General features: G+C 54.2%; 1 protein-coding gene across 1 annotated transcript; it reads left to right on the top strand.

Moving 5' to 3' along the window:
- Positions 1 to 1,021: 1,021 nt before the first annotated feature.
- GBX2 (gastrulation brain homeobox 2) lies at positions 1,022 to 2,222 on the top strand. Its single transcript, XM_058028254.1, has 2 exons — positions 1,022 to 1,520; positions 1,699 to 2,222. The coding sequence occupies exons 1-2, from the start codon at positions 1,022 to 1,024 to the stop codon at positions 2,220 to 2,222; spliced, it is 1,023 nt and encodes a 340-aa protein (XP_057884237.1).
- The last annotated feature ends 12,284 nt before the right edge of the window (positions 2,223 to 14,506 follow it).

Here is a 14,506-nt window from a genome sequence, read left to right on the forward strand (position 1 = left end):
AGGGAGCAGCCCCTCCATCGCTTTTAATTCCGCCGTGTTGCTGAATGGCTCTTTTACATAATTGCAGAAGCAATTTCAAAGCCAAGCCAGGGGCTGACTTTACCCAGAACCACATGGAGCCTATTTGGGGGCTTTTCAAAAAAAAAAAAAAAAAAAAAAAAAAAAAAAAGCGAAAAAAAGAGAGAGAGGAAAAAAAAAAAAAGAAAAAGAAAGGGGGAAAAAAAAAGACGGGAAAAAAGAGGGGGTGAGCGTGAATTTAAAAAACAAAAAAAAAAGGAAAAAAAGGGAAAAAAGGGAAAAAAGGGAAAAAAGGGAAAAAAGGGGGAAAAGGGGGGAAAAGGGAAAAAAAGGAAAAAAGTGGAAAAAAGGGAAAAGGGAAAAAGCGGGGGGAAAAAGGAGAAAAGGGAAAAAGGGGAAAAAAAGGAGAAAAAAAGGGAAAAAATGGGAAAAAAAAAGGAAAAAAAAGGGGAAAAAAAGAGGAAAAAAGGAAAGAAAAAGAGAGAAGGAAAATGTTTAGGGAAAGGGCGGTTCCGGGGCTCGGGAGGCAGCGCGGGGCTGTCCCGGTGTCCCGGCCGGAGCCGCGGAGGTTCCGCGGGCGGTCCCGCGTGGGCCGCGCCGTCCGGGGCGCCGTGAATGGGGCGTGCCCTCGGGGGCGTGGCCTCTCCGCCAAGCCCCGCCCCCTCCCCCTCTCCACCAATGGGCGGCGGCGGCGGCGGCCACGTGGGGCGGGCCGGGTTCCCAGGCGGCCAAAATGTGAATGGGCGCGGGGCAGCGCGGGCGGGCAGAGCGGCGGCGGCGGCTCCGCGGGGGCGCAGCGCGGGCGGGGCGGCCCCGAGGTGCGGGAGCTGCCGGGCCGCGGCCCCGCTCCGCCCCGGCTCGGCCCAGCGGCCAGCACGCCGCCGCCGCCGCCGCCGAGCAGCGGCAGCAGCCTCGGGACGAGCGGGAGGAAGAGGAGGAGGAGGAGGAGGAGGAGGAAGGTGCCGGCTCTCCCGCTCGCTGCCGCCGCCGCCGCTGCTCCGGCATGAGCGCGGCTTTCCAGCCCTCGCTGATGATGATGCAGCGCCCGCTGGGAAGCAGCACGGCCTTCAGCATCGACTCCCTGATCGGCAGCCCCCCGCCGCCCGCCCCCGGGCACTTCGTGTACACCGGCTACCCCATGTTCATGCCCTACCGGCCCGTGGTGTTGCCGCCGCCGCCGCCGCCGCCGCCCGCGCTGCCGCCCGCGCTGCCGCCCGCGCACCCGCAGCACCACCCGCTGCCCAGCCTGCCCTCCGGCTTCTGCTCCAGCCTGGCGCAGGGCATGGCGCTCACCTCCACGCTCATGGCCACGCTGCCCGGCACCTTCCCCGCGTCCCCGCAGCACCAGGAGGCCGCCAGGAAGTTCGCGCCGCCGCCGGGCAACTTCGAGAAAGCCGAGGGCATCCCCCCGGACGGCGGAGGCGACGACGGGAAAGCTTTCCTGGGCAAGGACGGAGCGCTGCTGCCCTTCCCCGCCGCCGACGCCGTGCAGGCTTCCCTCGGTGAGTGACGGAGCGGGGGCGATGGGGGGCAGCGGGCGGCAGCGAGGGCTGAGCGCTCGGTAACTCAGAGCGAGCGGAAGGTAGGGGGAAAAAAATGAGGGAAAATGAAAACTAAAAAGGGGGGGTGGTCAGAGCGTGGTTTTTGGGGCGCTAACGCGAGGCCTCTGCTCCCTTGCAGCCGGGGCTCTCCGCGGCCAGGGCAAGGAGGACGCCAAGGCGGAGGAGGAGGCGAAAGGCAAGGAGGAAAGTTTCTCCATGGACAGCGATCTCGATTACAGCTCGGACGACAACATCGCCGGGCAGGCGGCTCACAAGGAGGAGGACTCGGGCGCGGCGCTGGAGGAGAGCCCGCAGAGCGCGCCCGGCTCCGGCAGCACCACGGCCACGGGCAAGAACCGGCGGCGGCGAACAGCCTTCACCAGCGAGCAGCTGCTGGAGCTGGAGAAGGAGTTCCACTGCAAAAAGTACCTGTCCCTCACCGAGCGCTCCCAGATCGCGCACGCCCTCAAACTCAGCGAGGTGCAGGTGAAAATCTGGTTCCAGAACAGGCGGGCCAAGTGGAAACGGGTCAAGGCGGGCAACGCCAACTCCAAGACGGGGGAGCCCTCGCGGAACCCCAAGATCGTGGTGCCCATCCCGGTGCACGTCAGCAGGTTCGCCATCAGGAGTCAGCACCAGCAGCTGGAGCAAGCCCGACCCTGATCGCTCTCCATCCCTCCCTCGCTCCCTCCCTCCCGCGCTCCGTTTTCCACGGGAAAACTTCCCAAACCCGGGGTTTGAAGGCGACCCGCCCGCGTAAAAACAAAACCGAGAGAAGCAGAAGAAAAAAAAAAAAAAACAACAAAAAACCAAACCCACAAAACGCAACGACAACAAAAACGCACCGCAAAAAAACAGCACGAAAAAATAAGAGCCCCGCGTTGTGAGCGCCCGGCGAGTCCCCAGCGCGGGCGAACTTTAAAGCGAAACTTTGCGCTCGCCGCGAGGGGAAGAGGCTCGGGAAGTGTTTGGGAAATGTCGGAGCGGGGATATCCCGGCGGGAAGAGGCGCACAGAGCCCTCCCTGCCCCAGAACAGAGATATTTATTATTGCCAGGCCGCCCTGGATCCCCCGGCCGGAGCGTCCCCAGCGAGCCCCGCAGCGCCTTTTGGCACCTTTGGGGTTTTCTTTCTTATTCGGGGGCGAGAGGTAAAAAACATAAACAAAAACAAACCGACAAAAAGACGAGAGAACAAACAGACAGACAAAAAAAAAAAAGCCGAAAGAAAACTCAGAGTTTCATTTCATGCCTTTTTTATTGTTTGGTTTTATTGCCGATGGCTGAGTGGCAGGCACTGGGGAATGAGTTTTTTAAATCTTTTCTTTTTTCTTCTTTTTTTTTTTTTTTTTTTTTTTTTTTTTGCCTGGCTTTCTGTCGATTTGGTTTGCCTATTCTACCAAGCCATGTTTGAAGGGGAGGGAGGGTGGGAAAAAGGCAAAAAAAAAAAAAAAAAAGAAAAAAGAGAGAAAAAAAAAGCACGATCTTCACTATTGTGTTTAATTTATTTCAATGTAGCTTATTTCCTTATAAGTTATGAAATTTAAAAGCAAACTAAGTCTTGTGAATAAAAACCGACAAAGAAACAAAAAAGACTTTAAAAGGAAAAAAAAAAAGCCAAAAACGCCCTCCAGCCCCCGGCTGCTCTGTCCAGGAACTGGTGCTGAGCTGATTTTCCTTTCCCCTCCTGCGCTGCTGGAGCGGAGCGATGCTGCTCTCGCCTCTATTTTCGATTTTCTGCTTTTGTGGTTGTTCTTCATATTTTCCCGGCCGCACTTATTGCCGGGGAGGGGGGAGCCGGGTGGAAAACTTTCTCTTTTTTATCGTTTTTTCTTTTCCTATTCTCTTTATTTTGAGGGTTGTGAAAGCTCAAAAAAAAAACCCCCAAAAAATCTGTTTGGCAGTGCCTGCTCGGGGCTGGGGGCAGAGCAGCCCCGCACCCTCCCGGCTCTGACCCTGCCGCGTTTTGGGGGTGCCGCCTCTCCCTCCCACCCCCAGCCGGGGTCTGGGGGTCCCTTTGCTCCCCCAGCCCCGTTTTTGGGGAGTTTTTGGGGGGTGCAGCCGCTGCCCCAAACCCCGCGCTCGTTTTCGTTGCGGCGGGGCTGGGAGGGCTCGGGGCCGAAGGGTCCCGCGTCCCCCCTTCCCTTCCCTTCCCGCTGCCTTTTCCCTTTTCATGCCCTTTTTGTTTTTCCCCTTCCCCATTATCCCGGCTCCATCCGTGCCGGTGCCGCCGCGACATCGGCGGCGGAGATTTGGGATTAAAAATGAAATTTTCCCCAGGAAAACGGAGCGCCGAGGGGGGGGGGGGGGGGTTGGTGGAGGGTGAGGTTTATTAAAATGAAATAATTAAATCGGGGGATGGGGGGTTCGTTCTGTCCCGGGACAGGCTCCCAGGCTCGGGCGCTTCATCACTAATTTATTACAATGATAATAATGAATGCTGTTATATGATGTTGTTTGGGTCCGAGGGGGTTCGGCCGTGGCTCCGGGGGTGCGCGGGGGTGAATGGATCCGTTTCCATCCCCACCAGGTGCTCCCCAAAAAAGCCGAACCCCGGCCAGCATCGCCCCACGGGCAGCCGCGGACACGCGGGGAAACGCGCGCAGTTCCAGCCTGCTTTAAAAAGCTTCAAAACGCTCCAAAAAGCTTTTTTAAAAAAGCGGAATATTCATTATAATGACGATCATATTTTCGGGGGTTCGCTGGGAGCCGCGGGAAAACACGCGTGGGACGAACCCCCCGCAACACCCCCGGCGCTGCTGCTGCTGCTGCAAACAAAAATGATCATCTCTGGAATTGCTGGGATTGATCCCGGCCGGATCTCGGGGCTGCCCGGGCAGCGCGGAGCCTGCAGAACTCCGGGCCGTGCCCCCAAACCGGGGGGTGTATCCCAAACCAGGGGATGCATCCACAAAACCGGGGTGTGCTCCCAAAAGCGGGGGATGCACCCCAAACTAGGGAATGCACCCCAAACTAACACGCACCCCAAAGCAGGGGATGCACCTCAGAGCGGGCTGCGCACCCCAAACCAGGCTGTGCCCCTAAAACTGGGGGATGCACCTCCAAACCGGGGGATTCACCCCAAATCGGGCTGTGCCCCCTTAAACCGGGGTATGACCCCCAAACCAGGCTGTGCTCCCTAACCGGGCTGTGCTCCCCAAAACTGGGGGATGCCCCCCAAACCGGGGGGTGCTTCCCAAAGCGGGCTGTGCTTCCCAAACCAGGGGATGCGCTCCGAAACGGGCTTGACCCATCAAACCGGGTTACGACCCCAAACCGGGCTGTGCTCCCCAAACCGGGCTGTGCTCCCCAAACCGGGCCGTGCCCCCCAAATTAAGCCGTGCCCCCCAAACCGGGCCGTGCCCCTCCCGGGCTGCCAGTGCGGGGTTTTGGGGAGCAGCGGCCGCCGCTCGGCCCCGTTCCCCCGGGGATCCCCCCGGTGCCAGCCCCGGTCTCTGGGAGCCTCCGGGTCCCCCCAGGCCGGAGCGGGGCCGGAGGGGAAGCCTCGGGCCGGGGGCCGGAGGAGAAGGAGATAAACAAGCGAGGGGGTTGATAGCTGTCATCATCACCATCATCATGGCTTTCATTTGGCTGCCTAATGAGTCAGATCACAGGCAGAGAGAAAAATTGTCAATCGCCCGGGCTCTAATGAATTTTTTTGCAAATTGTAATCAAGCCAGGCCGTCTCAGCTCGCTGATTAATGAGACCCAGGAGGCCCGGCCAGCACCTCAGCTTTTTATTCCATCCCGTCCTCCCCGCACTAAATTAACAGCAACTTGTCTGAGCTTCAAATTAACTCCCAATGATTAATTCTGATGGGGGGGTCTGAAGAATAGCTCGTCCTAATAGGCGCTGGCCTCTGATGCTGTTTGAAATTAATACACTTCCCCTTTGGCTGCCGGCTTTAATCCAAGGCTGGGCTTTGACATCACTATATTTGTTGTTACAATAAATTCCTCTTACATCTGCAGATCAAATAATCGCGGGGCTCGGGGAGAAGCGGCGGCAAACCCGAGCTCGGAGGGGACGGGGAGCTCTCTCCTCTCTCTGCTGCAAACCCGGCTTTGCGTTTGGCCGCAAATGGGGATTTTTTTTTAAGGCAGCGGGGCTGGGATGGCGCTGGGATGTTAAATGAGACATCATCGCCTTTAAATCCCCCCCGCTCGCCGCACCCAGCGCGGCTCGGTTCCGTGTGTCCCGCGTTAATTGCTCTCATTGTCCCGGCCCGGTCCGGCTCCTCTGCCTGTTCCCTGCCCCGGGAATGTGCCGGGGGTGCGCAGAGGGACGGGGGCTGCGCTCCCTTGGGAATGCCCTGCCGAGGGACCGAGCGTGCCCCGCGGTGTCCCGGGGCCGTGTCCCCTCTGTCCCGCACGGAACCGCATCCCGGTGCCGCAGAGCAGCGCCAGGGCAGCGCCGCACGCACGGGCACGGACAACCTGTGTGAATCGCGGAGCGCTCCGCACAAATGGGTCGCTCATCCCAAAGCCTTGGGCAGCGCGGAGATCCCGCCGGGCCCGTGTCCCCCCTGTGTCCCCCCTGTGTCCCCCCTGTGTCCCCTCGGGGGTGCCGGGTCCTTCCATGCCCTGCTCGCCCGCCCCTCGCTTGCTCTTTTCTCCCCCCCGCTACGCCCGGCCCATGGAGAGCCTTAATCTGTTTATTTCGAGCCACTTCATCCTCCCGGCCGCTTTTGTGCCTCTGGCTTTGTGGCAGCACCGCGGAGGCTTGAAAAGCGCCTTCCCCTATAGTCCGAGGTCTCCTCGGCTGCCGGCGCGACAAAGGCTGAAACAGGATTACACTGACCTGATCCCATTAAACTCGCCCGTGCATCGGGGCCGCCCTCGCCCCCTCCCTGCGGCCCCAACTTCGCCCGCACAACTTTCCCCGGCCGCAGGGGGAAGGCAGAGGCGGCCCCTCCGAGCAGCCCCGATGGAGGGATGCAGGCATGGAGGCTGCTCCTGTTTTCTCGGCTTGTTGCTCTTTTTTTCTTAATTTTATATTTTTTTTCCTCTGAACCACGTGGATTTTAAACCTCAGCTTCATCTCCCAGGGCTCGTAACCAAGAGGCGGCGTTTCCTCGGTTGCCGCTTCTGGCAGGAGATCGAGTTCAACCCGTACAGGGCGATTTTAGCAATAACCAAAATCTACAGAATTCCGTGCAATTCCTACCTAGATTTAGACCCTGAAACAGGTTTAGACCCGCCAGGGGGGCGTGGGGCACCGCGTTCCGCCCTTTGCAGCGTGGGGAAAACCCTGGGGATGCTCATCCCGCATCCCTGGGGGCATCCCCGGAGCATCGCCGGGCACGGAGCGAGTCCCGGCTGCTCCCAGGATACTCCCAGGATGCTCCCAGGATGCTCCGAACGGGAATTCATCCCCCGGGGCAATAATCACCAAGCGGGGGGATCGGGCGGTGGCAGCGGGGGTGTTCGAAGCTGAGCTGCGCTGAGTCAGAGCCCTAAAACCGCGCTGGAAATGGGAATTTCAGCCCCGAGTGGCAAAGGGCCCACGGCCGGCTTTTAGTGCTCACATCCTATTAGTGCACCCAGCAAAAGACAACCCGGAGATTCCCGGTTATCATTTTCATCACAACACTCTCCCGTGTGGTGCCACCTGCCTGGGGCTCCCAAGCTTCTCTAAAAGAACCCAAAAATGGCCTCCCCAAAAGGGCCTTTTGCAGTGATTTTTTTAAATTTTATTTTAAGTTAGCACGTCTTGATGCTACCTGAAGTGATAAAAATTGCAACTTCTTGAGTATAAACAGAATTTTTATAAACAGAAATTTTTTTTTACTGTTTTCCTCCCCGTTTTCATCCTCTTCAGGATTTTTGGTTTTGCTGCAAAAGCATCCCTACTTGGGAATGTTGTGGGGGAAAAGGTGAGTTCGGCCCCAAAAGCGCTTTAAGGAGAATCTGCATCCCTTGCTGGCATTCCCAGAACAGCCAGAAGAAGCCATGGGAATGGGTTATGGAAACCACCCGTGCAGAGCTCCCCAGTGGGAGCAGCTTTCTGTCCCATCCCCTCTGAATCAGGCTCGTGGCCATTTTTAAAACACACATCTGTATTTTTTCCCAGCCAGATGTTGGGCTCCTAAGCCCACAGCTGCCGTTTCTGCCCCCTCCCCAATTATTTTCAGATTTCCCCATTTCCAAAGAGGCAATAAGTCCTCGCCAGAGGAGGGCAATGGGAAGGCTCTCTCCGAGAGAAATTGTTAATTTGGGATTTATAAAGGACTTTCCTTAATGAATAATAGTTGAGATCGATCTGTCTTCCTGCCTGGTGCTGCAGAGTAACATTTGTAAAGTGAGGTGATCCCAATTACTCCCTCTAATGACCCTCTCCAGGAGAGATTCCAGAGCTGCAGCCACGAACCCCCTGCTCCCCTGGTGCCAGGAGCAAACCCTGATTATTCCAGGGCTCTCAGGATTTATCCAGCTCCCAGTCCCCAATTTCCCTGCATCCATCCAGCTCCCAGTCCCTCATCTCCCTGGATCTATCCAGCTCACAATCCCCAATTTCCCTGGATCCATCCAGCTCCCAGTCCCTCATCTCCCTGGATCTATCCAGCTCCCAGTCCCTCATTTTCCTGGGTCCATCCAGCTCCCAATCCCCACCTCCCTGGATTTATCCAGCTCCAATCCCTCATCTCCTTGGATCCATTCATCTCCCAATCCCCATCTCCCTGGATCCATCCATCTCCTAATCCCTCATCTCCCTGGATTTATTCAGCTCCCAATCCCCCATTTTCCCTGGATTTATCCATCTCACAATCCCCAATTTCCCTGCATCCATCCAGCTCCCAGTCCCTCATCTCCCTGGATTTATCCAGCTCCTAATCCTTCACCTCCGTGGATTTATTCAGCTCCCAGTGCCCAAATTTTCTGGATTTATCCAGCTCCCAATCCCTCTTCTCCCTGGATTTATCCAGCTCCCAATCCCCTATTTCTCTGGATTTATCCAGCTCCCAATCCCCACTTCCCTAGATTTATCCAGCTCCCAATTTCCCATTTCCCTGGATCCATCTAGCTCCCAATCTCTATTTCCCTGGATTTATCCAGCTCCCAATCCTTCACTCCCCTGGATCCATCCACCTCCCAATCCCCATTTCCCTGGATTCATTCAACTCCCAGTGCCCATTTCCCTGCAATTATCCAGCTCCCAATCCCCTCATCTCCCTGGATTTATCCAGCTCCCAATCTCCCATTTCCCTGGATTTATCCAGCTCCCAATCCCCCATTTTTCCTGGATTTATCCACCTCCCAGTCCCCTCATTCCCCTGGGTTTATCCAGTTCCCAATCTCCCATTTCCCTGGATTTATCCAGCTCCCAATCCCTCACTCCCCTGGATCCATCCAGCTCCCAGTCCCCTCATTTCCCTGGGTTTATCCAGCCCCACCTCCCTGCCTGCCGTGGCTCAGCTCCAGGATGTGCTGCAGGATCCTGCAGGAATGTTTGGGTGGGGAGACCCCTCCAAGCTCATCCCAATCCCAACTCCCACCAGCCCAGGAGGCTCCGGGTGTCCTGGCCTGGGACCCTTCCAGGGATGAGCTTGGCATCCCAGAGGGGAGGGAAGGATGGGGAGTCATTGTCACCCCTTGTCCCCAAGGTGCCAGGCCCTGACCCCCAACCACTCCTGCCTTGGCAGAGAGGGGGGAAATGACTCAATTATTACTAATTAACTCGATTATGACTAATTACTGCCCAAAAGTGTCCTCACAGGAGAAAACACCGGCCCTGAAGGGCCCTGGGACCGACGGGAGGGGAATGGATCCAGCAGCTCGAGCCTGGCAGGCTCCAGCGAGCAGCAAGGCCTTTTCTCCTTCTTTTTTTTTTTTTTTTTTTTTTTTTTTTTGCTTAAAATATGGATCTGTAACAGATCCAACAAGGTATGGGGGGGGGGTCTCTCCATCTTCTCCAGGGCTTCAGCTGGACACTGGCTGCCTTCAGGGCACTGATGGGTGGATCCTTGCCCTTGCAGGTGCCTTCTCCAGCTGTTTTCCTCCCTTTCCATCCTTCCTCTCTTCCCTTTGCTTCCTCTCCGCAGCAGGGAAGGAAGGAAGGTGTGGGAATCCCATTCCCTTCCCTCCTTCTCTTGCTGTCCTCCCACATCTGGAGGGCCAGGAGCCAAGGATGGGAGCTTTTTCCCATCTCTGCTTCCCTGCTCCCCAACACCTGGGACAGAGGTTCTGTCTGGGTTCCGTCTGCCCCACCAGCAGTGCTCCCCTTCCTCCTCTGCCTCCATCCCAGCAACATCAGCCCAGAGATGTCCCAGCACCCATGGAACACCGGTGCCACTTCTTTCCCAGTCATTCCAGTGGAAAAGGAAAATCCAGGAAAAAAAATTACCTTAAAAAAAAAAAAAAAAAAAAAAAAAAAAAAAAAAAAAAAAGCAAAATAAATTTCTCTTTCCTCACCTGGCACAAAATCTCGGCGATGCCAGCGTGAACTGGCCGGGCCGATTAAAGTGGCAGCCACCAGCCAATAAATAAATTGGAAGCATCTCCAGAGCTGATTAGCTCGCTAATTAAGCTCAGTTACGGGGAAATCTGCGGTCGATCAGCCCGGCCATTACCAGCTGGATCCGCAGAGCGGGAGATGGGGATGGTGCCGCTCCTCTCTCTGCTGGGGAGAGCAGCAGGAGGAGGAGGAGGGTGGGGAGGAAGGTGCTGCCCAATCCGCTTTCCCCGGCCGCAGTCCGAGAGGCTCATCCATCCCGGGTGGGGGAATCCTTAAAATCAGAGCGTTTTGGGAAACCTACAAAAGGCAGGCCTCAGAGACAGCCAAAGTGCTATTAGAGTTAAGCAGTAGCCATAAGATTCGTCAGCAGAAAGTTTTTTAAGAAGTAGACAAGTAAGGAGAAATAGAACAATGGTCTGGGTATTAATGCTTGGCTAGAATACCTCCCTAAGCTACAGAAAAGTTTATCTGCCAAGATATTAGGAAGTTCTAAGCTTAATAATGAAGACCTGTGGATTGTATTTTAATGCTTACAAGCAGGTATTGTATTCAAAATAAGCAATATTGTTTGACTGAAGGTATGTGTGCTTACAGTGGTTGGATAGAACTCCTGTCAGTGTGCTTTTGCTTTGTGTGATTGGTCAAAAACTTTTAAAGTAAATTGTAACATGCAGTTCTTTGTCTGCTGCTGGGGATGTGAGCTGCTGGCATCTTCCCATTGCCATAACCATGTAATGAGACTGATGCTGGAAGATGAAGAGCTCGAGACGCGTTCCCCAGCAGTCCCATCCCGTTGGTGATTTGTGCAGAGACCCCCAGGCAGCGATACTGGGGGTGCCCCACAGCTCCCCAAAACTGCAGGGTGCCCCCAAAGAGAAGGGTAACACCAGGGCTGGGGTGTGCAGTGGATTTTCTGGCTGGGACAAGTCTGTTCCCCATGGGAATCTGCAGTTCTGTCCCCTCCCTTGGCTCCTGGCTCTTGCCTGGCAGCAGCTGGGGACCCTCAGGGGATGCTGGGGGACATCTCCACCCCCTCTGGGGCCTTCATTTCCCTCCATCCCGGGGGTCTCTGAGGTCAGAGTGACCCCGAGATGTGTCAGAAGGAACCGAAGAAGGAGTCAGGACTCTTCCGTTCTGCTTTTCAAGGTTGTTTATTTGCTGTTATCTGTAACATTTGTTATCTATAACATTCTTTTCCTGACCTGCTGAGATGCATCCAGCAGGTCAGTCCATGGCACACTGCCCACCCTTGGGGCGGTGTTATCTTTTTATACTAAAAGCAACTACGTGCACAATATTTACAGTTACTTTCCAATGCCTATCATCTACGTTAGACAGTGAGCTTCTACCCTAAACCAATCTAAAAGTGCCACCATCACAGCAGAAGATGGAGGCCAAGAAGAATGAGGAGGACAAGGCACACCCAAATTCCTCCATCTTGGCCTCTGAACCCCCATTCTAAAACCCCAAAATTCTATTTTTCCACCCTGTGACAAGCTAACTATCATTCTACCTAAACTTTCATGGCTTGTAATTCCTCATATAAAGGTGGTAATTTGCTCCATGGGTCAAAATCAAAGGCACAGGTGTCCTGGGCTCTGTGCCAAGGTCTCTGAGCCCCTGGCAGGGGCTGGAGCCACCCAGGACAGCCAGAGGAATTTCCTGGGTTCATGTCCCTCCAAGGCATCTCCAGCCTGCTCGGGCTGCCCCAAAGCTGAGCTGGAATTTCCAGTCCGGGATCCATCCAGAGCTGGCAGCACTGCAGGGCGAGGTGTTCTGGTGTGATAGATGAGGAATGCCACGACTGACTCTCACCATTAATGGACAAATATCATGCAAGCAGGTTAAGAAAAGTTTTATAGATTTATAGTTATGTTGTACCCCCTCGTGTGGTTATCAAGGGACAGCTGGGGCTGGGACTGGCTTGTCACTGTGGAACACCTGAGCTCCAGTCAGGATTTGGGGGAGAGATTTCCACCACTGGACAGCAAAGAAGGGACTGATGGACAGGACTTTGGGAGGGCTTGAAGGGTTAAAAAGGGTAAAACCTCCATTGTGAGGGGGCTGAGCACATGGTGGGAAAATCTTTTGCTCCCTGCACCGTAACCTTTTTTCTTTATTCAGTCTTCTGTTGTATTTTTGATAAGGTTTAACAGACCTTCCTGAACCACGAGGAGTGAGCAGCTATTTCTCACATTCCACGTTTGGGAAGCAGGCAGGGAGCTCTTCTCTCCTCCTCCTCCTTCCCCTGGCCCTGGCATCTCGAGGCTGCTGCAGATCCCAGCCTTTCCCTCCTGAGATCCACATTCCCGGCCTTGGATTCACACTCATCCTCCATCGGTCACTTGCTCTGCACCAAATCAGCAACAAACGAGGATTTTTTACTGCAGATTCTCTTCAGCTGAGCAAGGAGCCCTCGGTGGGAGCAGCACCAATTCCTGACAGGCTGGAGCCAGCTCCGGGGATTTTTGTGCATTCCCTGGAAGCCCAAGGTCAATCCCTGAGCAGCAGCAAAACTCCCGTGGAACGGCAGAGTGAAAAATGTGTATTTTATGATTGGCTTTTGGCAAATATTCAAATGAATATTATTTGTGTTGTGTTAGAAAGTGATGCTGTATTAATTCTCTTAAGTAGTGTGTTAAATATAGTTTTAGGTTATAACAAAATGTTAAAATAGAAACGATGCTATGTAGGATACTTATTTTTTTTCTAAAGAGAGGACTCTCACCAAGATAGCAGCCACAGGACACCTGAATCTTTCAGAGAAAGAGAATTTATTGCTCCATTATCAGAAGAAATGAACTTCTTCCCACCTCACTCAGCCCTGAAGATGCTGTCAGGATTCAGAGGAAGAAGCTGACACTGCCCAGACAGAATCCTGTGTTTGAATGGAATTTATGCACCATGTATGAGGTGTATGAATATACAACAGGCTGTTGCTTTTAAGGGTTAATCCTCTGTTAATGTGGGTCCTTTTTCGGGCTTATTTTGCCCAGAAAAGGTACCCAGACCATCCATAAGTCTTTGTTTTTATTGTCTCATATTGTCCTAATCCAAATTGTCCAAATTATTATTACTCTAATTATATTGCTATTTTTATAACCATTTTATTACTATTAAACTTTTAAAATTTTAAAAACAAGTGATTGGCGTTTTTCACAGCATCACCGCTCCAGAGCTCCTCATCCTCCCCCTGAACCCAGGGAATCTCCAAACAATCCCATCTGGAGCCGGGAGATCGGTGCGGGCGGGGCACAAATAAATAAGTGCAATAATAAATAAGTGCTAATTGCTGGCGCTGGGCTTCAAATGGTCACTGCCCGCGCATTTATTGGGCAATTAAAGGCTTTACTGGGCATTCGGAGAGATCAATGACTGCTTTTCCCTCTGCACTTGGAGTGTTCCACCAGGAACGGCCACGTTTCCCTCCTGGTCACCCCTGCAGGCTGTGCTCTCCTTTAGGGCTGGATTTGGGCCAAACCTGAAAGGTTTTTCCCAGCCTAAATGGTTCTGCAAAGTCACCTGGGTGGGAATTGTGAGGCTTCATGTGGAAAAAGCGAAATTTCTGCCTGAGATCCATCCCAGAAACAGAGGGGAAAGGGATGAGCTCAAAACCAGGCCTCAGAAGAGCTCCAGTTTCAGCTGGGCTTCTCCTCCCAGCCAGGGTGACACCAAATTCCAGTGGGAGGTGGCAACCAGAGGAACTTCCAGGTCCCTTCCAAGCCAAGCCGACCCATCCCATGGCCGGGATGTGGATGCTGTGGGTGCTCAGAGCTTTCCAGGGGTTCTGACATCAGCCAAACTGATGGGAGAGATGAAACCCACTGAGGACTGAGAAACTGATGGAAGAAAAGTCCACTGAGGTTACTAACTCACTGGAAACTGGTGACTCGGAAGTCCCTGCATTTTCAAGTCCCAGGCTGGAAATCCACAGGGAAACCCCCACAAAATCAGATTTCAGACACCTCCAGCTCTGGCTTTTGGCCACTGGTGGAGAAATAAAGACCTGGCTCTTTAAGGTCACTCCTAGCTGAACTCCACGGAGCATAAAATGTTTTTGTTTAAAAACCAGAAGGATCTGGGTCTCTTCTGGAAAACAAAGCTGGTGGTCAGGACACTCAGCCCCATCCCACCAGCTCTGAGCTTCCTGTGCTCAACCCCTCACCAGAAATCAGGAATTCTGAGCAGGCTCAAGGAGAAGCCAAGCAGGAGGTGATGGAGAGGGAAGCAGGAGGTGATGGGTTTCCACCATGCCAGACTGGGAACTCACTGGAAGAGTCCATGCAGGAAAAAATGTCCTCATCCCATCGCTCCCCTCACCAGAAATCAGGAACCCACTGATTTTACAATACACACCCAGACCAGTTTGGATTTGTATTGAAAAACCAAATAAAAGCCAGCAGGAGTGCCCAGGGAATGTCCTGGCTGTGGTGCCTGCAGAGTGAGAATCTTCTGGGCCGTGGAGGAGCTTCCCTGAGCTGGTGCCACCAGGGT

The sequence above is a fragment of the Melospiza georgiana genome, chromosome 7, assembly GCF_028018845.1.
Source record: "Melospiza georgiana isolate bMelGeo1 chromosome 7, bMelGeo1.pri, whole genome shotgun sequence".
Classification (NCBI taxonomy): domain Eukaryota; kingdom Metazoa; phylum Chordata; class Aves; order Passeriformes; family Passerellidae; genus Melospiza; species Melospiza georgiana.

Excerpts from the sequence above, each read along its gene's own strand:
- GBX2 (XM_058028254.1), top strand. The coding sequence starts at position 1,022 with ATGAGCGCGGCTTTCCAGCCCTCGCTGATGATGATGCAGCGCCCGCTG. Across the intron at positions 1,521-1,698 it reads CGCCGTGCAGGCTTCCCTCG|CCGGGGCTCTCCGCGGCCAG; the intron begins GTGAGTGACGGA and ends GCTCCCTTGCAG.